General features: G+C 42.1%; 1 protein-coding gene across 1 annotated transcript; it reads left to right on the plus strand.

Annotated features, from left to right (window-relative positions):
* The first annotated feature begins 321 nt into the window (after positions 1–321).
* Positions 322–18,148, plus strand: LOC106086258 (probable tubulin polyglutamylase ttll-15). Its single transcript, XM_013250858.2, has 4 exons — positions 322–591; positions 701–1,878; positions 17,687–17,900; positions 17,963–18,148. Exons 1-4 carry the CDS (start codon positions 559–561, stop codon positions 18,077–18,079), a joined length of 1,542 nt encoding a protein of 513 aa, XP_013106312.1. The 5' UTR covers positions 322–558; the 3' UTR covers positions 18,080–18,148.
* The last annotated feature ends 8,046 nt before the right edge of the window (positions 18,149–26,194 follow it).

Genomic DNA, 26,194 nt, shown 5'->3' on the forward strand with positions numbered 1-26,194 from the left:
GCTAATGACTCTACCCAAGGCGGATTTATAAAGGTGGTCTCACGCGAACAGCTGTTAACAGCCGGCCAAGTTTGACGGTATTAAAATGTCAGATTTTTGTTTGCTTTCTCTTTGTTGTCATTTGCTTTCTCGCATATTCTCTGCTCATGTACGCACACGTATATACACACGCACACGAAAATTCTTTGAGTGTGTTGGCAAAACGTCGATCAGCTTGATGGTAAGATGGCGAATTGCACCATATGATTTGTGGTTGTTGTACCATTAACGCTTCCTCTTAGTTGTACCATGTTTCGCTTTTGTTTAAGATCTGGCAAAGAATAGAGCTCGTTGGATTTCGAAATAATTTTCTATGCATTTTCGCTGCGAATGAAGTCAATACTAGGCTTATACTAAAATAAAACAGGGCCTAAATTGTATGACCCGATTGTTTGCGCATGTCGCAAGTTTTGTAAATGATGCGCACGCGACTCGAATCATTTTAAATAAATTAGCTTTGGAGCATTTTGTTTCTATACGTAGACTTTAGCTAGGTTTTTTATTTTAAGTAGAGTGGATATGTTACAAAAACAGGAATCATCCAGGCATTCGGTAAAACATGCAACGTTTAATATTAATTAACTTTAATGTTTTTGGGGTGCACAATGCGCCTATGAAAGCAATAATTGTCACTTACGATTTATATTTTTATTACGTACAGGAAAATGAAGACGGTCGAAATAAGATTGTTATACCCTTAAAATCAATTCTTCTGTTTTTGGTATCTTCTGTAGTCACCTCTATCGTTGTTGATTTTGTACCACAAACGAATGATTTTAACTGGAGATGTAGAAGTATACCAACAAGTGAAATAGTGAATAATTCAATAATGAATGCCGAAAAAACCTACGCAATCTATAGTAGGAGCGCAAACGAAGATCACTTAAGACATGTTTTTGATATCTTTGAGAAATTCGGATACCGCAGAGTGAGCATTGAAGAAAAGTGGGATGTTTTGTGGTGTCACGATTACCCATTTATAAAAATGCAACAACGTATGAAAAATTTATCGAAACAACAAATTGTAAATCATTTTCCTGGCTGTGGTTATCTGACTAATAAAGTCGATTTATCAACGACCAGGCTTCCTTTTCTACCTCCCGCTTTTCGTTTGCCGTTGCAAAGAAATGAGTTTCTCAAATACACCCAACAAAATCCACTAGCTACATTCGTGGAAAAACATAATGAGCACAGGAATATTATAATAAAATCCCCAGATCAAATCAATTTGAATTCTAATAACACGTTCGTTCAGGAATTTGTGCAAACTCCGTTCCTAGTTGATGGGTACAAGTTTGATATTGGAGTTTATGTTGTGATTACTTCTGTTAACCCTCTAAGAATTTACATCTACAGTGGCGATGTTCTACTTCGTTTTTGTCCCGTAAAGTATTATCCTTTTAATGCTTCGAACATAGACAAATACGTAGTAGGGGATGATTATTTACCCACATGGAAACTTCCATCTCTTAAAAAATACTATAAATACCTGGGCGGTGGCATGCGCGACTCTTTTGATGCATATGTTAGCGAGCAAAATTTGGATCCATCGATAATTTGGGCCCAAGTTGAAGACTATATTCGAATCACGATTTTAGCAAAGGAGAAGGACATTGTAAATATTTTACAATCTTACAAAATACAAAATTTTTTCGATTTAATTCGATTTGATTTTATTGTCGATGAAAAATTAAAAGTTTACTTAATGGAAGCTAACATGTCACCCAACCTCTCATCAGCTCACTTCAAGCAAAATTCCTTATTATATGAGCAGATTCTTTACAGTGTCTTCAATTTGGTTGGAATCGGATCACCTTTAAAGTCTACGCCTTTGTTAAGGTAAGAAAGTTTAACGACATTTTTTGAATAATTCTATTTAAATGCAGGCACTGTTATATGCAAAAAATACGAACAGCAGCCAGACAGACAAATTATGGATTCAAAAACGCGTAAAATGAGATCTAAATGGATGGCTTCTGGCAATTTTTTAATCACTGCAAAAACAATTTCCGCTACGAAAATGCCTAACATGTGCGGTTATTCTTAGTTTGCCATTTTAAGCATAATATATATATATATAGTAAGTAACCGTTGAGTGAAGCGGACGTGTTTTCTTTTCGCTCCTCGAAGAAAAAAATCTGTATCACGGAATAGGTAACTACTTTACATTAATTGGCTATAACATAATATTTGTTCCACTAGCCGAACGAAGAATAGCGTTCCAAGCGCCTCGATCTTCTGCGCTCATTCTAAAATCTCTGACACCAAGTTTCGAGGTGTCTCCCACAACTTGATCTTTCCATCGGGCTTTGGTCCTCCCGGCTTGCGTGTACTCCAGTTTGCCTTCAAAAGACTTCTTTGCTGGAGCTTCTTCATCCATTCTGACAACATGACCTAGCCAACGCAGCCGTTGTATTTTGATGCGTGTAACTATGCTATCGTCGTAATACAGCTCGTGGTTTATACGTCGCCTATATTCTCCATTAACCCAAACTGGTCCATATATTTTACGAAGAATCTTTCTCTCAAATACTCCAAGCACTGCCTCATCTGCTTTCAAAAGTACCCATGCTTCAGAACCATATAACAGCACGGGTAGTATCAGTGTTTTGTATAGTGCAATATTCGTCTGTCGAGAGATGGCCTTGTTTCTAAACTGCTTACTTAGTCCAAAGTAGCATTTGTTTGCCATTATTATTCTTCGCTTAATCTCAAAACTGGTGTCATTCGTTTCGGTTACGGCCGTACCGATGTAGATAAAGTTACTGATTGTCTCAAAGTTGTGGTTCCCAACTTTCACTTTTCTTTATCTGCTCGGTTGTGCAAGGCTTTTTGGGAGTTGAAACCATCCATTTCGTTTTATCTCCATTTACTGCCAGACCCATTTTCACTGACTCTTTTTCGATTGTTTCGAAGGCTGCAGTTACTACTTCCGGTGGCCGACATATGATATCGATGTCGTCGGCATAGGCGAGTAGCATGTGTTCTCTTGTGAGTAGTGTGCCGTATCTATTCACATCTGCATCTTGTATAATCTTCTCCAGCAGGATATTAAAGAGATCACACGATAGGCTGTCTCCTTGTCTGAAACCTCGTTTGGTATTAAATGGTTCGGAGAGATTCTTTTCTATTCTTACTGAGGAACGCGTATCAGCAAGTGTCATCCTGCAGAGTCTTATTAATTTTGCAGGGATGCCAACAACAACAAAGTCAACAAAGAGATGGTAGGTGTTGATTTGTCCTTCTCGGGTCTTTTCCAGGATTTGGCGCAGTGTGAATATCTGGTCTAGGGTTGATTTACCAGGTCTAAAGCCGCATTGGTAGGGTCCAATTATTTCATTGACTTTAGGTTTTAATCTTTCACACAGTACGCTCGAGAGTATTTTGTATGCGATGGGGAGGAGACTTATTTCTCTGTAGTTGGCACATTCCGTCTTGTCTCCTTTCTTGTGTACGGGACATGGTATGCTGAGGTTTCAATCATCGGGTATGCGTTCTTCTAGCCAGCTGATAAGCAGATAAGCTGATGCAAAAGCCTTATCAGCGTGTCGCCGCCGGTCTTAAATAGTTCAGCGGGTAACCCGTCGGCTCCTGCTGCCTTGTTGTTCTTTAGTCGGGTCACTGTATCCTCTTCACCGCCAAGGACACTAACAGTTGGGTAAAATGTTCTTTTCATATCCTCAGCATGTTATCTGTGTCAGTTACCAGATTTCTTTCTTTGTCTCTGCAGGAGAATGTGCCTGCACCAAAGCCACCGGTATGATGTTCAATTCTTTGGTAGAATTTCCGGTCTTCATTCTGACTCCTGTACATCTCAATTCGCTCACACTCACGTCTTTCCCTTTCCTTTTTCTTTCTTCAACTCAGTTCTGAGTTTTCCGGCGACGAGTTACTGGCCCAGCGCCCCAACCGCATGGGTTTTGTGGGATTGCACACGTATCCCTCGTTGTGGCGATACGCTTGCTCCAAGATCCGACGTTCGCCGTCAGCGGCCCCTATCCTGGGAACAGACGCTGATGTTGGCCATTGGTTATTTGAAGGCGCCAATAATTCGCCTTGTCATCTCGAGTATCATTGGCACTCAGTATTTAATTAAGAGCCAGTGCCATCTGACTCCTTAATGAGACTCTCCTCTCGAAAATCGCTGACTGCCCGCGACCGCATTTGCAGCTACTCCGCATAAAAACGGAGCTTTCCACTATCCGCAACCTGTGGACGTGCCCGGTAGCTTTCAGCTAAGCTTCCCGTGATAACGATGGACACCACACAAGTCGGAGCTCAAAGTTCCAGCCTGTGTGGTGCTCATAGTTATCCCGTATCGGCCCGTAGCATGTTGTCTTCGCTTCCTATAGTAGGATTCCGTAAAATGCTGGAAGGTATAGAACTGGGTGCCTTGACACCTGCAGTCGAGAGTAATGCTTCAAGCGCACAACCAGTCTTCAGACTATCAAATGAGGAAGAGACGAATAAACCAGAGAGATGCACAGTTCTGATTCAAATTCAGACAGCGACAGTGTCAGCGAAACAGTCATCGCAAATGAGAGATGAGGATAGTGGGATGACGGCAGAAGCGAGCGATGGCTTTGCTAAGCTCAAAAGCAGACCGAGAAAGCGATCAGGGGCACGGCGAAGGAGACAGAGGAGTGTTTACCCGCAACGCGAAAGCGTAAAATGCTGGAAGGTATAGAACTGACATTCCAAGCATTTCTACGGAAGCTGGAAGAGAGTCAGACTTCCCGAAGAAGAAGAAAAAGATTTCTCCGCTTTCAAGTACTCTGGGAAGACCAAGCCAGCCCCCCGCAATGGAGACACCAGACAGTGTCCTGTGGAGGGAGACAAAATCGGAATAGCAATGAAGGGAGTGCGCACAGCCCATGAGTCTTCTTTGAGGACTGTGATTTCTAAAAGGATGCCACCGTCATCACAGAAGGGGAGGATGGTCGCTGAAAAAGGTAAGAAGCCGCGCTTTTTCGCCGGAGTGGCACGGAAGCACAACAGAGATGAGATAACTTATGCAGTCAGCAGTCAACAGCAGATATCGGATATGGATCCGGTAGGATTCCACCAGATCGTTGGTCCCAGGTGAGGCATTTGGTAAACGACTGGGTTACTGAACATGTAATGAACTCTGAAGGGGGTCCACCCATACGAATTATGAACTGTGAGTATAGAGGGACATCTTAACACTGGCTTTGCGTCAGCAGAATGTATTCATACCTGACGACGGAACCATCAACAACTTTCTCGATATTAGGAAACCCATCCTAGTCTTCCCGGTAAAGATCATAAAGCTGAAACACCAGGCACTGCTGTGATAGAGAACTCAATGCCGCCTAATGCACAGGGAGTCGACGATGAGAACATAACCTATTCCCAAGAATCCCATTTACTCATGATTTGGAAGACTAGTACAGGCAAAGATCTCAGGCAGTGCAGGGACAGTAGACTCAATACAGTCTAACGCACGGGGACGCGATGATGGATCCATTACCGACTTTTTCAAGATTCGGAAAATTAAGATATGCAAAGAACCTAATATTAAAACATCAGACAGTACAGTTATGCGAAACTCAATGCAGCCTAAAAAACAGGCAGCAGACGATGAGACTATCATCCACTCCCAAGAAGCTCATCTAATGGAGGACCAATGATTGAGCTCATCCAGATAAAACTCCACCGGAGCGAGACAGCTACTCACGCTTTGATGGAGAAAATCTGCAAGGGACAAGATTCATATTGCCTTATTTAGGAGCCAGGGACGACCCGGAACAAAGTTTCTGGACAGAACCTCGGCCTAGGACCTGCGTTAGGTTAGGTAAGGTTTAAATGACAGTCTGGCATCAGACTCACTTAGACGTTTCGTCCATTGTGATACCGTGCCACAGAGATATCCTTGGATATTTCTGTGGATCCATCACTTCCTTAGTTGAAAGGATCTCCGCTTGATACACAATGTAGTGGACGGGTAACCTTTTCGATATGACCAGTTCTAGATCTTTAGAGAACACCCCAAAGCCCTCCTGGTCGTTTAGAGACATGAGATGTATCATTAAATTTGTTGATCAGATGGTGTAGTCCACAATGCGGCACAAACCCAATGCATGACACGCGGTCTAAACCCCCAAATTTTGCCATTGGCTCTCTTGCAGGTGTATAGGGAAAGAGTTCCCTTTCTTGCCCTTTCCAAAATGTCGGTTTTTGAAGTCCAGTTTCCTGTCCATCAAAACACCCAGATGTTTTGGGCTTTATGTAAATGGAACATTCCCACTTAGCTTAGCCCACTTAGCTGTTGCACGTAAAGCTTCCTGAAGTATACCTCTTAGAGCTGGGAAACTTTCCTCTAACCGCAATTGCCACGTCATCATACGCGACCACTTTTACGTCTTTTTTCCAGAGACAATAATATATTGTTAATGGCTATATTCCAAAGTAGAGGAGACCGTACACCTCCTTTAGGCTTTCCTCTGCTGGCCCATCATTTTAGATCCCAAGCCTGCCGTAATGCATCTTTTAGTAAGTAAGTTATTAATAAACTTTCTTACGATAGAGTTGATGCCAGAAACTCCAACTCCTTCATGATTGACGTCGGTTTTACATTATTGAAAGCACCTTTAAAGTCAAGAAATGCTACCATTGTATATTCCTTGACAGCGAGAGAACCCTCTATGTAGCCGACTGGGTCGTGAAGGGCTGTTTCTGTGGATTTGCCTTTACAATATGCATGCTGCTGCCGCGACAGGCGATCTCCAGGGATCTTTGCTCTAAGATATGTTTCTATCAATCTTTCAAAAGTCTTCAGCATAAAGGATGACAGACTTATACGACGAAAATCTTTCGCCTTCGTTTCCTCACTAGACATTGTCCATACATTTTTGACTTCCGAACATACCCCACAGTAATAGGTCTGGAGGGTAGAATCGTTCTTAGCCTAGAAGCCTCAGATGTATCCTCCACGGAGTTGCAAAATTCTACCCAGGATTTGTTCTGAGTCTTGCTTAGCTTACCCCTATATTTTCTTAGCTCAGCCTTATAGATGTCCCAAACGTGAGGTGCTCTTATGGCTTTTGCTCTGTTGAAGAGATTTCTGCAGTCTTTCCGTAGACCAACCAGCTCTGGGTTCCCCAGTGGCGGTCGCTGTTTGCCCCTTGGCTTGGCACTAGAACATGCTGACGCAAGCGATTTATTTAGGGCCTTCGTTATCCGCTTGATCACTATGTCTACATCCCCCGTAGTTTCCATTTCCTTTTCTTGTCTAGAAGGGATAGACGTGCAGAATTTGTGCCGAAAGTTATCCCAATCCTCCTTAATTCTGTTTAGCCGAGAGATTATTTCTGCAGTATCTTCTCCAAGGCTGAAACTAATATAAAATCGCCAGATTGCAACTAATAATATATTTGATAAGGCTTTACAATGGTGGAGATTTATCTCTAGAAACCGGATCATAGTCAGGACTCAGAATTCTGATTCCGCCAGGAGTTTTTCCTTACAAGTTTCATTAGATCTTGTCATGATGAGCTTCCGTACGCATCCAGAGGCAGGTGAGAAAGCTGTGGAGCCATTCTTCCTCAGGACAGTGGATACTTGCGGTGTGGACGATTCCTCCTTACATGCTTCACCAGTTGCTGCTGTCGAGGTGCTTTTTGAGGTCCGTGCTTCCCAGCTGTCGCACACCTTGAGCCCAGTCCAACTGGATGACCCATCCACACAAGGCTTCTCGGGTTCTGTTTCGATGCCATCCCCTCCTGTCTCGATTGTGGCAGGGGATTTTCAGTCTCCTGCAATCCGCCGGACTTTGTGTTCGATAGTTCCTCAGGCAAGTGTTTAGCAACAACTGCTGGGTCGTCTCCTGATTCCCCAACCCCACCGCTTCTATATACCGGCAGTTTTAATTGTTGAATTCGGAGGATACAACACCTTCGGTCTTCTTGAGGACAGCCGGAGTTTAGTACGAATACTGCATGTCTCCGGTCACCATCAGCCTCGTCCAATCTACCAATCTTCCAGTCGGTGGATGAAAGATTGGGATTACATTCCCTTAGTCTTCCAAGTGTCGATTCAGGATCTGGGGGAATCCTTGGTATCTAAGCTTGCGGCGTTGGTCGAGAAGGAATGTCTTCCTTTTTGACTAAATCTAGCCAGATCTCACCGATCTTTTTCAGCGCACAACGATGCATTTCACTCCAATTATCCTAGGTATGCAGCCCAGTTCTTCTCATTTGTATAAAACTGCCATCAGCAAAACTGTCCCTACCGACATTAACAAAGGTTCTTGGACTCATCTTACTATTGTTCGCCCTAGTTCTTTTAGGAATGGGATGCCCTCCAGGTGACCGCAGCCTTTTGGCTGACTGCGGTGCAGTTTCCAAATCTAGACGTGTAGTTTTTAGGATAGTCGCAGAATTCTTGAATGCTAACGACCTAATAACACTTAATATTGGTAACACCGCTACCATTGTTAATAGGATTATGGAGGAGGTATTAGATGTGACGATATGTTCGGGAAAACTTATCGATGAGGTTCAGGGTTGCAGTGTCTCCATGGAGCACTCCTGATCAGACCATCATTACATAAGGTTTAGAATACCACGGCCAGCGCAGAATCCGATAAGCTTCCGTAATAAGTTGAAAACCAAATGGACAATTTTCGGTAGACTACTCAGAAGAAGACTTGGCCAAGAAGACAAGCCCACCCGGTCGTCTAGTTTGAAACCATTCGTAACAGGGATATCGTAGTTCCAATCGGTTTATCAAGAATAATGGTACCGTACTTTTTATCAAAAAGCGGCTCAGGTAAGGTGTAATCCACACTGCCTGGAACATCGGGCATTGTAACAAGGGTAGCACAGTATCCGTAGCTGCCACATGACCAAAGAGAAAGCTCCCTTAGCCTCACGGCAGTGGTCGCAGCATTAAATTCTGTGCATCAGATGGTGTCGTCCTCAGTGCGGCTGCGATTCACAATCCGGTTGAGTATTGAACCGTAGGTGGACTTTTGAAGCGCCGTTGAAGCAATGTTTCCGATGAAAAACTCCACCGGGTCAATCCGGTACGTACAACCGGCTGCCATGGGCAACTGCAGTATATGCCCAATGCATGACGCGCGGTCTAAACCCCCAACTTTTGCCAATGGCTGTCTCGCAGGTGTTGCACGTAGAGTTTCCTGAAGTATGTCTCTTAGAGTTCTGGGAAACTTTCCCCTAACCGCAATTGCCACGTCATCAGCATACACTTTTACACCTTTTTCTTTCGGAGACAATAATATATTGTTAATGGCTATATTCCAAAGTAGAGGAGATAGTACACCTCCTTTAAGTGTTCCTGCTGACCCATCTTTTTATATCCACAGATCTCCTACCGTAATGCATCTTTGAGTAAACAAGTTATAATTAAACTTTCTTTCGGTAGAGTTGATGCCTAGAAACTCCAACTCCTTCATGATTGACGTCGGTTTTACATTATTAAAAGCACATTCAACATCAAGCGAAAGAATCCTCTATGCAGCCGACTAGGTCGTGAAGGGCTGTTTCAGTAGATTTGCCTTTACTATGGCATAGGTCCAGGTTTTTTTGTCTGCACCCCATGTGCTGCCAGCAAGTGACTTGAGGACCTTGTTTCTACTTTTGACTTTATCGTCAATTGCTGTTGCATGTGGGGAGAATGTGTAAGAGCTGTCAAATGTATTGCCAAGTATTTCGGGACACTTGATGGTCGGAATCATTTCTCCATCGACCATTACAGTCAGCTCAGTATTCACCTCAAGCGTATTTGTAGTGAACAATGTGGCTAAAGATTTGGTTGCAGATATCTTCAGATTTCTTGCAGCGAAATATGAGGCAAGTTCGTTGAGGTAGACGTTCAACCTATCGCAGATGTCAACAATGGGTGGGGGCCTGATGCCATGATCGTAAAATCGTCGCATATGCTACGATCTCTATGCCGTCTTGAGGGGTGGAATGGAGGATAGGTAGAGTGGTGGAGAAATCACCCCAAATTGGGGAACTCCCTGTTTTACTCTTCGGTGCTTCGACTCCTTATCCCTAAATTCCACAAATCACTGACGACCACACAGATAAATCGCGACCGGCGTTTCAGGCATGGCTGGAGGGACGTGTTCGTGATGTCCTCAAATAGTTTGGAATGACTGACCGTGTCGAATGCCTTCGATAGGTTAAGTGTCACGAGGACCGTCCTATCACATAGCCTGGGCTGTGCCCAGACGCTGCCTGAAGCGTCTTTGCTACTGTTGAGAGAAGGGAAATCGGTCTGTAAGAATCCCTCAAACTCGGGTCCTTTCCAGGCTTCAGTAGCGGGATCACTCTGCCCATTTTCCAGACATCAGGAACTATAAGAGTGTTAAAAGGCAGGTTGTGGACAGTAGTAACAATATAGAGATGCCGTCGGGGCCTAACGCCTTGGATAATAAATTGTGATGACTGTCCATCGGCTCGGAGACCACTGGTACGGCGAATGGCTCTCCTCCGTGCCCTGTCACTCTCGGGATGCACATTAAATTGACGGTTGAACAACCTGGCACATCTCTTCGGACCAGTTGCGGTTACTTCGCCAAAAGTGACAGGTCCTGTCATCCCGTCTACCGGGGTTCGAGACTGACTTAACAGTAGCCCACTGCTTGCCTAAACCGGTGCCTATGTTACATTGCTCCAAGTGTTCCAGCCACAAATTTCACTTATGTGCGTTGACTTTTCTGTTTATTTCCAGATTCAGCTCGCTGATTCTGGGGTTATTGGGGTCCATGCAACGAATCACATCACTCGTCTGCGAGTAGCACTGCATGCGCCGAGAAATTGGGCCGCACTTGGGGTATTCGACCGGCCGCTATAAAGCGAGCGGCTGCTGCGTAAATGATGTCTCGGAATTTACTCTCGGCACAACCACTTCCGAGGGGGTGGCAGTTCACTGAAGTGACGATTGGTGTACTCTTTGAAGCCAGTCCAATCAGCCTTCTTCTGATGGATAAACGTCCGGCGCTCAGAGGTTATGAAGTCGGGTGGTCGGTCGACGGTGAGAATTATGGGAAGGTGGTCTGACCCCAAAGAGATGACGGCTTGCCAGGATACGTCACTCAGGAGATCAGGGGATGCAATGGAAATGTCTGGCGAGCTGCTGCACCTCCTCGTAATCCTAGTGGGGGTATCCTCATTTACCGTACAAAACGTGGAGCCTTCAATCTGCTCTGCCAAAGCCGTGCCACGCTGGTCGTTACCTAGGGAGAATGCCACGTTATGTGATGCGCATTAAAGTCCCCAAGAACCAGACGATTATGGCCAGATAGTAACCTACGTATGTCGGGGTTGTAAGCTTGGCCATTAATTGGGACACAGCTACCAACCGGCGGAATGTCCTCGTTGTATAGCTCTATCTCGGCAGTACCGGACCTGACTGCTATCCCCATGCACTCCATGTAGGGGTCACTAGCGCCAGGCGCAGACGTGATGGCCAATCTCCACATCCATTCCTTGAGCGATCCTTACGTAGCACATTGTAACCGTGACAACCATCCAAGCTTCAGGTGTTGGTCAACTTTGTCTCCTGGATCGCTGCGACCAAAATGTTCTTCCGACTCATAAAATCCACAATCTCATCGATCTTGCCACGGAGATCGTTGCAGTTTAGTTGCAAACATGATACACTTCCCGGCACAGGCCTGGCGGTGGGATGTGCCTCTCCCATGACCAAAAGACGTACACTGAGGGGGCAGCCCTTGCCGATGAAGGATTCCATCGGGTTAATACGGTGCGTACAACCGGCTGCCATGGGATCGACCCAAGTGATGCATTAGCATCACTTTCTACAATGGGGCTTTTCTTACCTACAGAGCGGCTTCCACCAGCAACTTAATGTTTGAAGGCGGCATCTCTGAATCGTGTGCCATATACAGGGAAGCCAGCCACTAATGATACTTATTTGTTTCAAGGCTGGCTACTACTGAATGAAAATCACTTTGCAAAATAACATAAGTAATTTTTTGGTTTAGAGAGTGCTCTATTCCTTCTGACAGTCAATCGAATCAAAGCAAAAAAACTCAAATTTTTAGGTTATGTCATACAAAAATAACATACAGGTGTGATAGCAAAAATGATGAATCGTAGGTAAATTGACAATTTCGACAAAAATTTTCAATAACATGTGAATACAACAAGTGGCATTCCATGCGACATCTACATGGAGTTCAATAGCGCATTAACCGACATGGGCTATATTTGACACAAACAGTGGAAGTCATTGCTGCAGTCATCGTGCATTTCACCCAAATCTATTTGCAAGCGTTGCTCGTTAGTAAGTCTATTCATGATGAAATGTCAAAGCATACTGAGCATCTTTCTCTTTGACACCATGTCTGAAATCCCACGTGATCTGTCAAATACTAATGCATGAAAATCCTAACCTCAAAAAAATCACCCTTTATAATTATATTTTCCGCTATATATAACTAAATCTGGTAGTAAATAATAGGACATGGAACCAGATAAAATCTGCTATATATAATTATATATAATTATAATATAATTATATAAAGATATACCTGGCCTTAGATATAAATATATCTTGGGCTGTATGAATATATATTTTTTTAAATCGTTACAACTCTGTTTTTTGCAATTGTATCCGTCTGGAATTTAGGGGCAAGGTGTATCTGACATTTGTCTTCCAGAGTAAACAAAAAACGTTACTTACATTTTTTGTTTCTTTACAGGGGAATGAAAAACTTGGCTTCGGCACTTTCTTGAAATCGTTACAAATCTGCTATTTGCAATTGCATCCACCTGACATTTTGAGGGAAAAATTTGATTTAGGTCCTTTTTATATTAAGTCACCGATATGCTTCTTTTCTATTTTAAATTATATAGTAAATAATATTTAGGTATAGAGCATTTCACTAACAACGTTTCCAAGGTACATTTTCTTTAATTTCATCAATTATTATTGTTAACAATTTGTATTATGTGGTCTATGGGAATTTTACTTTCTAAATGCACGAGTGTTCTACCATCAAAAATGGTTTTGTTGTTTTTCAAAGTATGATTTATACACTTATGCATGTCGTCAAACCAATTGTTAATGCACTGTTTCTACTCCCGATTGATACATCTCCAAAACATAGTTATTGATCGCTTCAACACCATTTCCTGGCGTCCATAATCATTTACCACGAATTTTTATTTTAATATGCATGAAAAAAAGGAAGTCATTGGGTGCTAAGTCAGGGCTGTATGGCGGATGACCCATCAATTATACGTTTTGGCCGGTCGAAAAGGCGATGGTTTGATGCCTATTTCTAACGGAATGCCACTTGACGATCTTGCATTAAAAGTTCCCGTACAACGGACCTTCACCTTCACGGAATTCGACTTTAAGCGAGCGTCGGCCATGTCTGAATTAATTTTTTTGGTTCTATAGGATGGTGCTTCATCGCCATACAGAGATTTTAGTTCATGAATACACTCTTGTCGTGATACTCCACGTCGAATGTAGTAAAAATGCACGGACGGAAATTTTTACGAGTTAATTTTTTTTCTTATCAAATAAATTTTTTTCAGTCACTCTAAACGACACAAATGATGGTCGTACGTGAAAACGTTCCGATTATGTTTGAAATAGTCAAACTTTCCGATGGAAATTTCAATTTGGATCTGGCAACACGTAGTAATATGGTTCCAGAATGCAAAATATTGAAATTAGCTTTAACATAATGAATTGCATTTGCACCTTCCGCAAATTTAAGGTTGTTTATTATTTCCAGGCCAAAGTTGTTTATCCCATGGGCGCTCTTTGCTAATACTAAGTTCACACAAAAGCTGTTTTGAGCAAACAACTCGTTATCCCTTTATAATGCTCTGAAAACGACTCGTTTTTCATTTACAATGTATAAGGGCAAAACGATTCGCATGCCACAAAAACAAGTCATTAAAAGCAGCCCTGAATAATATCAAATAATAAAAATCAAATTTCTACCTAAAAAATTTTTAAAATAAACCAAAATTTTACAAATTTTAAATTTGCAAAGAATCTCAACTGGTGTGAACGGTTGAGATGTTTCCCAAAACCAATGAAGCAAAACATGTCAGTATAGACATAGCATAAAAATCCACTATGAAATTCAAAAGGAAATGCAGATGTTGCCATAAAGCACCCCATCGCGTGACGTATATATATACAGATGTAGTAATTGAAGTACAATATATTGTACGTCACCATACAATAATTGCATACAAAGAAATCTCATTAAAGGTTGAACGATCTATTCGTTTTTGTCGTATATTATTGAGGGAAATAAATTATAATATCCAATGCTGATAGAATTCATGTGGCAAAATATTTCTCAGTGTATGCATTGAATAAACTAGAATCCATTAATATTGGATTGCCCAAAAAGTAATTGCGGATTTTTCATATAGTCGGCGTTGACAAATTTTTTACAGCTTGTGACTCTGTAATTGCATTCTTTCTTCTGTCAGTTATCAGCTGTTACTTTTAGCTTGTTTTAGAAAAAAGTGTAAAAAAAGTATATTTGAATAAAGTTCATTCTAAGTTTTATTAAAACTGCATTTACTTTCTTTTAAAAAATCGCAATTACCTTTTGGGCAACCCAATACATTTCTGAAAAGCAGAAATTGACCGTGTCATTGTAGAGGACGTCTTTTAGTGAAAAATTGGCAATATATTTAATTTTCTATTTGTTTTGCAACACCAAGTAAAATAGAATGTATATATATGTAGAATACATTTATTTATAAATTCCAGTGTTTTTTCTGCTTTTAATGGGTAAAAATCGTATATATATAACCTAGGATCCAGTTATATATGAAATTTATATATAGTCTGACCCATTAAGATATTATTATATATAATTGGATCAGTTTATATCTGGGACAAATTTGAGGTAAAATTGGATACAATTGTATCAAATTAGATCCAATTATAAATAATCACTTTTTGGGTCCAATATTATATGACGCCAAATATGATTAGAATTGGCCATATCAAATTCTTTTTACTCGGGTAAACTGTAAGGATACTTTAAAGTTTCAAAAAAGGATATGTGCTTAATTTCGTAAAGATCGATCTACCAATGTGTTTAATACCCTCCCCCTTACCCTAATTTTCAGAAACGCAAGATCTCGGAGATGGTGGTGCGATTTAAGCGAAGTTTTGTGTGCTCTCATATAGTACCCTAAAAGTAAAAATTTGGTATCCAAACTTCGGAAGGGGTACCTAAGGGGACTGCCCCACCCTAAAACCTACCAAACATATATTTAGACCAATCACGACAATATGGGACTCAAATGAAAGGTATTTAGGATAAGAAAAAGTATCTGATATCCAATTGTCGGACCAATTGCTAAGGGGACCACCCCAAGCCCCAAAACACCCCTAAATCGGACATATATACCGACCATGGCAATATGGGGCTCAAATGAAAGGTATTTGAGAGTAGAATACGAATCTGATATCCAAATGTGGGACCACGTTTCTGGGGGTCTACCCCTTTCCCAAAACACCCCCCAAACAGGACTTATTTACTGACCATGGGAATATGGTGCTTAAATAAAAGGTATTGGAATGTGGAATACGAATCTGATATCCAAATATGGGACCAAAAACATCCCCCTAAGGGGACAAATTTACGACCATAGCAATATGGGACTCAAATGAAAGGTCTCCGGGTGTAATGCACGAATTTGATATCAATATTCGGGAAAAGTGTCTATGGGGCCACCCCAACCCCACAACAAGAAGAATTGATACCCATTTTCGGGACCAATTTTCTGGGTCCCCACAAACAGCATTTATTTACCGACCATCGCACAATGGGGCTCAAATAAAGGAATTTGGGAGTAGAATACGAATTTGATATCCATATGTAGGACATGTATTTCCAAAAACACCCCCAAAGGAAATAAAATTTTCGACCATGCCAATATGTGGCTCAAATGAAAGGTATTTGAGATTAGAAAACGAATTTGATAACCTATTTTGGGGCCATGTGTTTGGGGGACGCCTCATCCTGTAAACTCCTCTTAAGCCAATAGCAAAATGGGGTTTAAATAAATGGTATTTGAGAGAAGAGCACGATGCTGATATTTTTTCAGGGCCAAGTATCTGGGGGACCACCTCTCCCCCGAAAACACCACTTAATCAGACATCACACATGTGTAGAGTATTGAGCCCATAATAGGAGCATTTTTTATCCGATTTCAATTAAATTTTCGAACAGTGAGTTTTGGTAGATCTCTTCACCTGAATGTGGCCCAGATCGAACCATATTTAGATATAGCTGCCACATAGACCGATCTCCTGAAATAGAGCATATTTCATCTGATTCCGATGAAATTCGAAACAGTGAGTGAAACGGCAGGCGCTGGGGTTCTTAATGGGCAACATAATAATGAATTTTTTGCAAAAAGCGTCTTAAAAAAAAGATTTGGAAGAGAAACAATGAACCACCTTTAATTGGCGGATTGTGCAAATGTAATCATAAATATTTTTAATATATTTCATACTTTAACCATAAAAATTTTAGAAAATAAAACTCCCATATCATATCACATATTATGAGTACCAATTGTTAACACGCCCGGCACGAGATAGCTGTGAGCACCACACAGATTGAAACTTTGAGTTCTAATCTGTGCGGTGTTCATCGCTGTCACGAGAAGCTTAGCTGTAAGCTACTGGGCGCGTCCACAGGTTGCGGGTAGTGGAATGCTCCATAGGGAGTAGCTGCAAAGGCAGGCGCGGACAATCAGTGGTATCGAGCGGAGAGTCTCAGTGAGGGGCCGGGTGGCACCGGCTCTTGCGTAAATACTGAGTGCCTATGATGCTCGATACGATAAGCCAAGTAATTGTAGCCTTTAAATAACCGAAGGCCTTAAAATAATCAATTCCCGCGGCGATCGGTCGTATAGACCGGAACGAGCTTGCCTATAAGAGCTTGACGAGGGTCTCCACCTCCAAATGCAATGTGGCTACAACAACATTTTTTTTTTTAAATAACAAAATATCTCATCGTTATAAAATTGGAAGCTTTGTTAGCAAAATGCCTTATACTTTAGGATTACTTCACTCCAAAGAGGTGTCGCACTGCGGCACGCCGTTCGAACTCGGCTATAAAAAAGAGGCCCCATATCATTGAACTAGGCGCCCCGGTAGCCTAGTTGGTAGCGTGCTGGGATTACCAGTGCAGGGGTCGTGGGTTCGATTCCCGCCAGAAGCCTTGGTCTGTCACTAATGTAGTATCATAATGGACTTAAAATGTAAAGAATTGCGGCTCTTTCTTAACCTAACCTATCATTGGGGTTAAACTTGAATCAGACAGCACTCATTGATATGTAAGAAATTTACCCCTGTTCCTTAATGTAATGTTCATGGGCAAAATTTGCATTTTTGCAATGAAAATATAATGTAAATCTAGTGACTAGATGAATGTCTACCTTCAATCAGAACATTATTGACATTTGGGTAACAGCCTTATTCTGTTATCGGATTTCTTGCAACTCAGATAGATGGATCTGGCTCCAGGATCTAAGATGTAAATCATTTATGAAGTGTCAGATCAATTTTTCATTGCACATATTGCATTCTACTCAATAATAAATCAAGCTACTCGTTAAAATTTCCATTTTAGATTGGAACCCGGCGATGAAATTATATCTACCGAAAAAAATTTAGCGACAAATTTGAACATATGTGCCCTACATGGCTGCGATACCTCATGCAACAGATCGGAATGTGATTTGTGTTTACCATGTCTTAGTGGAAGTCATTATGAGGTTTTAACCAAAGCATACCGTGAGCACTTACATAAAGTCAACATGAAACGTATATTTCCCCGGCCAGTGGTAAGTAGAGAATTATTTGTTTTTTTTTAATAAAATTTAAAGCATATTAGTTTCATTTACAGTCCAACATACGCAGCTTCAATATAAGCGCAGAGGTGGAGTCAATGACAAAACGAAATTCATGGATGACAAGATGGTTTTATTACAAATGTTTATACGACTCTTTTTGGTGCCATTAATTAACTATAACTTATTAAGGTCTTATTACCTATGCATCCATAATTAATTAAATTATTTATATACGAAAATATTGTTACAATTGGATTTTATTAATTTTAAGGCCCTATTAGTATAAAAAAATCAAATTATAACTTTGTTGTTGTTGTATCCCCATTTGCATGTGGAGATGGCGATCCTCGTAATTCTCTTGTAGACGACCAAGCTCGTTCCGGCCTAAAGGACCGATCGCCGCGGGAACATGGTGGCCATTCGTTATTTAAAGGCGCCAATAACTCGTCTTATCGTATCGAGCACCATAGGCACTCACTGAGACTCTCCACTTCAATGCCATTGGAGCCGGTTGGCCCGATGGAATCCTTCCTGCCGCCTCAGTGTACGTGTTCGTCTTTTTTCGTCATGGGGGAGGCACGTTCCGGAGTGCCTTCTCCGCACACTTCTGGTCCGTGCCTGGATTGCAAAGACCCTCGGACCCTGGTTCTGTCTGGTTTGCCAGAACCTGCTCCATCATCGGTCGGTTGTTGTTATTGTAACAAGTTTTTCATGAGGAGGTGGCGATCCTCGTCAAGCTCTTGTAAGTAAACAAGCTCTTTCCGGTCCAAAGGACCGATCGCTGCGGGAACGTGGTTGCCATTGGTTATTTAAATGGCCACCGTGTTTATGCAAGAGCCAGTGCCAGCCGACTTTTCACTGAGACTCTCCACTCGATACCGCTGATTTTCCGAGACTGCAGTTACAGCTACTCCACAGCAACTAAGCTTCTCGTGACAGCATGAATACCACCCAGATCAGAACTTAATGTTCCAGCTTGTGTGGTGCTCACAACTATCCAGCTCGGTGTCGATGAGGTGTAGCTGGTGCATGGAGTGGGTACATTTCCGATCTTGCTCTGCCCTCACTTTACTACCGGAGTAAAGTCATACTGGATATGTTGCAAGTGCTGTGCGAACATAGCCAGCAGTTGGTCACAAGAGTCCTTGTCGTCGGACTATGTGACCCCCCGACCTCTCCCGTGCGGCAATATACGCAACAGCAGCATCCCAGCACTAATATTGGCATGCCAGCGACGGGAAGGATATAATGTTTGCAACTAAACTGCAACGGTCTCCGTGGCAAGATCTACGAGATTGTGGATTTTATGAGTCGGAAGAACATTTTGGTCGCAGCGATACAAGAGACAAAGCTGACCAACACCTGCAGCTTGCACAGTTGTCACGGATACAATGTGCTACGCGCGAAGAATGGAGGTGGGGGATTGGCCTTTGTGATACACCATTCCGTGCAATATAGACCCATCTCGCCTGCGCTTGGCGCTAGTGACTCCTACATGGAGTGCGAGCGGACAGCAGTCAGGTCCGGTACAGCCGAGATAGAGCTATACAACGTGTACATACCGCCGGTTGGTATCTCTGTACCGATTAATGACCAAGCTTACAACCCCGACATAAGTGGGTTTACTATCAGGTCATAATCGTCTGGTTCTAGGGGCCTTTAATGCGCATCATTAACGCAGCAGCCGCTCGCTTTATACCAGCCGGTCGATTAACCCAAGTGCGGCCCAATTTCCCGGCGCAGGCAGTGGTACCCGCAGACGAGCGTGATGGGATTCGTTGTATACTTACTTTACTTTAATTGGCTATGATAGAATATTTGTTCCACTTGCCGAACGTAGAATAGCATTCCAAGCGCCTCGATCTTCTGCGCTCATTCTAAAATCTCTGACACCAAGTTTCGAGGTGTTTCCCACAACTTGATCTTTCCACCGGGCTTTTGGTCTTCCCGGTTTGCGTGTACCATCGTGTTTGCCTTCAAAAGACTTCTTTGCTGGAGCTTCTTCATCCATTCTGACAACATGACCTAGCCAACGCAGCCGTTGTATTTTGATGCGTGCAACTATGCTATCGTCGTCATATACATAGCTCGTACAGCTCGTGGTTCATACGTCGCCTATATTCTCAATTAACGCAAACTTGTCCATATATTTTACGACGAATCTTTCTCTCCAATACTCCAAGCACTGCCTCATCTGCTGTAACAAGTACCCATGCTTCAGAACCATATAACAGCACGGGTAGTATCAGTGTCTTGTATAGTGTAATCTTCGTCCGTCGAGAGGTGGCCTTGTTTCTAAACTGCTTACTTAGTCCAAAGTAGCATCTGTTTGCCAGTATTATTCTTCGCTTAATATCAAAACTGGTGTCATTCGTTTCGGTTACGGCGGTGCCGTGGTAGATAAAATTACTGACTGTCTCAAAATTGTGGTTCCCAACTTTCTCAATTTTCTTTATATGCTCGGTTGTGCTTTTTGGGAGTTAAAACCATCCATTTCGTTACTACTTCCGGTGATCGACCTGTGTTCTCTTGTGAGTAGTGTGCCGTATCTATTTACATCTGCATCTCGTATAATCTTCTCCAGCAGGATTTTCAAGAGATCACACGATAGGCTGTCTCCTTGTCTGAAACCTCGTTTGGTATTAAATGGTTCGGAGAGATTCTTTCCTTTTCTTACTGAGGAGCGCGTATTAGCCAGTGTCATCCTGCAGAGTCTTATTAATTTTGCAGGGATACCAAACTCGGATATGTCTTGAAATACCTGAACGTAAAGGAGTATCGTTCAAAGGGGTCTTTTCCAGGATTTGGCGCAGTGTGAATATCTGGTCTAGGGTGGATTTACCAGGTCTAAAGCCGCATTGATAGTTCCCAATTATCTTATTGACTTTAGGTTTTAATATTTCACACAGTACGCTCGAGAGTATCATGTATGCAATGGGGAGGAGACTTATTTCTCTGTAGTTGGCACATTCCGTCTTGTCTCCTTTCTTGTGTAGGGGACATAGTATGCCAGATTGCGCAGATAAGCTGACTTGGACCTCATTCATGTTGACTTGGACCTCATTCTGACTAGGTGGTAAACATTCTATACCATCATCAGGGATTGGTTCTGCGGTACCCTCTTCGCCGCCAACGTCGGACACTAACAGTTAAATGTTCTTTCCATATCCTCAGCATGTTATCTGTGTCAGTTACCAGATTTCCTTCTTTGTCTCTGCAGGAGGATGTGCCTCCACCAAAGCCATCGGTTTGATATTTAATTCTTTGGTAGAATTTCCGGACTTTATTTTGACTCCTGTACATCTCAATTCGCTCACTACACGTCTTTCCATTTCCTTTTTCTTTCTGCGGAATAGACGTTTCTCCTCTCTCCTTTTCTCTCGATACCTCTCTTTCATCTAGCGCGTTGGTACCGATTGCAGGGTTGCTCTATATGCCGCATTCTTGGAGGAGGCTTCGGGTACCCAAGTACGGATTTCGCGGCATTTTCCATGGAGTGGGCAATAGTTTGCCACTGCGCCATTATATCATCGGAACAAGGAGTGCTTTCATCAAGCAGTTGGGTCAGTCGTTGTTATGTTTGCAGCTTTTCAATGTCCAGCTTCCGTGCAGTGTCAGATCGTACTTTCCTCCTCCTATTCAAACGGGTGCGAACCTTTGCTGCAACAAGGTAATGATCCGAATCCATATTTGCTCCACGGATCGATCGTACATCTAACACGCTGGATGAATGTCTTCCATCTATCACAACGTGATCAATATGGTTCCTCGTGTTTTGATCGGGTGACAGCCATGTGGCTCTGTGAATATTTTCATGTTGAAATCTGGTGCTACTAACTACCATGTATTTTGCCGCGGCGAAATCTATCAGCCTCAACCCATTACTGGACGTTATCTCGTGGAGGCCAAACTTTCCGACTGTTGGACCAAAAATGTCTTCCTTCCCTATCTTCGCATTAAAATCTCTCAGAACGATTTTAATATCATGGGCGGGCAGCGGTCATATTCTCTCTCTAGGCGCTCGTAGAAAATATCCTTGGTATGCTCGTCTTTGTCTGCCTTCGGGGCATGGGCACAAATAAGGCTGATGTTGAAGAATTTGGCTTTTATGCAATTGTAGCTAGCCTCTCATCCACCGTAGTAAAGCTGGAGATAAGGTGTTTCAGTCTCCGACTAACCACATATCCTCAGCCAAATTCATGCCTCATGTTATAGTATAGTTCGTCACCGTTTGGTGTTGTAGTGACGCCATTCCCAGTCAATCGCACTTCCTGTACGGCGGTAATATCTGCCTTGTACTTCTCTAATACATCCGCCAGCGCGTATACTGCACCTTCTCTATAAAGATTGCGGACATTCCAGGTGCAGATCCGCAAATCATGGTCCTTTTTTCGTTTGCGTGGGTGGTCAAAGTTGGGGGGTCCGTTTTTACTATTCCAAGATCCGACGCTCGCCGCCAGTGGCCCCTAACCTGGGAACAGGCGCTGATGTTGGGCATTAGTTATTTAAAGGCGCCAATAACTCGCCTTGTCATCTCGAGTATCATTGGCACTCAGTATTTAATTAAGAGCCAGTGCCACCTGACTCCTCACTGAGACTCTCCTCTCGAAAATCGTTGTATAGACCCCACTATCTCCGGAATCAGGATAGTCAATGAAATAAGCGGAATTTGTGGCTGGAACACTTGGAGCAATCCAACTTAGGCACCGGTTTAGGCAAGCTGTTGTCACGCTCGAACCCCAGTAGACGGGATGACAAGACCTCAGTCCCTTTTGGCGAAGAAACCATAACTGATTCGAAGAGGTGCGCCACGTATTTTAACCGTCAATTTATATACAATTTGTTCATCGCGAGAGTGACAGAGCATGGAGGAGAGCCATTCGCCATATTCGTGTTCTCCGAGCCGATGGCCAAATCGTCCAAGGCGTTGGGCCCCGACGGAATCTCTACATAGATGCTGAAGAATAAGGATTTAGCTGGAGTTGAGTACCTTACTACTGTCCTCAACCTGTCGTTGAACATCCTTATAGTTCCCAATGTCTGGAAAATGGGCAGAGTGATCCCGCTACTGAAGCCAGGAAAGGGCCGAGTTTGGTAGAGTTGTACAGACCAATCTCCCTTCTCTCACCAGTAGCAAAGACTTTTGAGGCATTACTCCTCCCGAGCCTCGTAGGAGAATTTCCATTCGCCGAGCATCAACATGGATTTCGAAGACTGCATAGCACAACAACAGCTTTGCATGCCATCACTGCACACATTTGCCGTAGCTTCAATCAGCCTAGGCCATGTGATATGTCGGTCCTCGTGGCACTTGACCTATCGAAGGCATTCGACACGGTCAGTCATGCCAAACTATTTGAGGACATCGCCAACACGTCCCTCCAGTCAGGCGCGAAACGCTGGGTCGCGAATCTATGTAGTCGCCAGTCATTTGTGGAATTTAGAGGTAAGAAGTCGAAGCACCGAAGGTGGGGTGATATCTCCGCCACTGTTTAACCTCTACCTATCATCATCATCTTGTGGAGAGATATCCAATGCCTTAAGGAAGATCTACATGATCTAGAGCGTGAGGTTCAGCGTTACAAGAGAGAAACTCTAGATTAAGCGGCATATCAAGCAGGTCTAGACAAACATTCTGCAGACACTGTAGAAGATGTGGTAAATGGCTACTGGGTGAATGTAGTCCTTCGAAAACGACCGCCTCCTGAAGAAATTGACCTCCTCCGGCAAACCAGAGTAGTTCTGGCTCAATTACGATGCAGCCGCCATAACTCCTACAGAGCAAGAATTGATGCCGGCGTGCAAGATGTATGTGCCGGTTGTAACCAGGGACCGCACGATACACGTCACCTGTTTAACTGCCCAGCCAGACCCACTCGACTCAGACCCAGATCCCAGTGGACGCACCCCATCTTAGTCTCAGAGTTCCTGGGTCTTGACACTCAACAGAATCAAGCAGACGAAAGATACAACAAAATGCTACAACAACTCTCCACTTGTCCGCGACTGAAATTGCATCGTATGGAGCATTCCAATATCCGCAACTTGTGGACGCGCCCGGTAGCTCCAAGATAAGCTTCCTGTGATAAGGAAGAATGACACGGAGATTGTAGCTCAAATTTCCAGCATGTGTGATAATCATAGTTATTCCATACCGGGTTCCTTCTTACGTCATCATATCACATTGTTTCCTGTATTCTCTAGAATTTATTGTTCTTTGTTGAAAATATAGCGGAGAACTATTGGGTTGCCCAAAAAGTAATTGCGGATTTTTCATATAGTCGGCGTGGACAAATTTTTTCACAGCTTGTGACTCTGTAATTGCATTCTTTCTTCTGTCAGTCATCAGCTGTAACTTTTAGCTTGCTTTAAAAAGTATATTTGATTAAAGTTCATTCTAAGCTTTATTAAAAATGCGTTTACTTTCTTTTAAAAAATCCGCAATTACTTTTTGGGCAACCCAATAATTAGAATTAAGAGAAAGAGTACAAAAATCAAACGAGACGCTACAGAATTTCGCAACAGAGTTTGAACGATTGGTGTTTCTGACATACCAAGGATAAAAGCCATCGGCACGGGGACCATATAAATATTGAGACTCGACAATATTATCTGGGAACCTGAAATTAATGGGTCGATTACAGATTGCAACCCAATTTCAGTTGGGTTTTGGATTACATATGTTTTTAAAATTTTACTTAATAGATGAACGTTTAAAACACAAATATTGAGAGGAAGTTGTTATGTGTCGCTTGTACGGGGTTCAATATGGCCTTCCGGCTAACTAATGGCGATCTCAGTGGGTATGAGTCTCGACCCACCAATATCGAACCCACAGCACTAACATTGAATAAGGGGGAATTCTCACAAACAAAACAAACGAATTCTTAACTCGAAACAACGGGAAATCTCACGCTAGCCCACCCAACCTTGGTCCACAACGTCCTTCATTCATGATCATATTGGACCCCAAATACCACACACATGCACTGACACACTCACCTCATTACTTTGTCCCCGAAGGTACTGAATTTAGCAACACATAACATATTAAAATTTATTATGAGTATTATGCTTTGGTGATTCAGAAATTTTCAAATATAATATTTTTTTAAGCTATCTTCACAATAATTGAACGGCAAACAAAACAAAGAACAATACCGGATATCTTGGCTCACTTTATTTAAGGGGAGACAACGCGATTTATAGTCGAACCTTTTTCTATGACGCCTTCATTTGGCGTGAATATATTACTCTACCTATCCACTAAAAGAGCACTCTTAATAGATCGTATCTGCTGTCAATTCAAGAAGGGGTAGTGGTTATTAGTTTAAACGATGTGTCAAAACTATCACTATTTCCTTTCTTGAGTTTCTGAATCTTTTCTCCTAGCACTTGTAACTAGTAGAAAAATGGGCAAGCAATTACACCTGGGGTTGTTTTAATAGATTGCCAAATGGCCTTTATTTTGTTTACGCTTATATACTCTTACAGTTTACAATGGGCTTAAAGATAAATGCTTATTAATACGAAGGTTATATCAAAACAAGTAAAAGCAAATTCAAGAACTAAATGCAGTTATGCAGACGCATGCAGATTTAAATTGAGTTGATTGCCGAAAATGGTCAATGACTCGGTTTGTTCATTGACTTATATTGACGCATTTATTAAAATGTTTGTTTCAATTGATGGCATAAATTTTATTTCTATGTTCTTAACATTCTCCCTTGCGTTGAACAGCGTTCAACAAATGTATGGCAATCACAGGAGATATATTTCGTGTATATAATGATAAATTACATTTATTAGAATTTATATGTTTTAAAGTTCTTATTTAACAGTTTAGTTGAAGCAATTTTAATTTCTTTCTAATGTAAAAAATTAAAATTGATATGATATGGTGATAAGATAATTATTTAATGCTAAATATTAATAATGTAAGTTCCTTTCCATATTAATTTTATTGAATGTTTCAAAAATGAGAGTAAGTTTACAAATTCTAGTCTAATTGAATTCCGGAGAGTTTTACCAATGTGTATAATTTCCTTTAAGTTTTCATTAATAAGAATTTAGTATTCATTCAATAATTTTTCTCTTTATAAATAAGAAGTGGGTGCAATTTTAAAGTACAAGGAAATCAGGATAGTAAAGATTTAGTTGATAGAATAATGAACTAGCTTAAACGACAAAGTTATGCCTAGGTGTTGCTTTTCTTTTCTTCGTGAACCGATGAATAAACATCTCACACCAGTTGGCCTTCCAAAATAATAAAACTGAAGTATAGC

This window comes from Stomoxys calcitrans, chromosome 2 (assembly GCF_963082655.1).
Source record: "Stomoxys calcitrans chromosome 2, idStoCalc2.1, whole genome shotgun sequence".
In the NCBI taxonomy this organism is placed as follows: Eukaryota; Metazoa; Arthropoda; class Insecta; order Diptera; family Muscidae; genus Stomoxys; species Stomoxys calcitrans.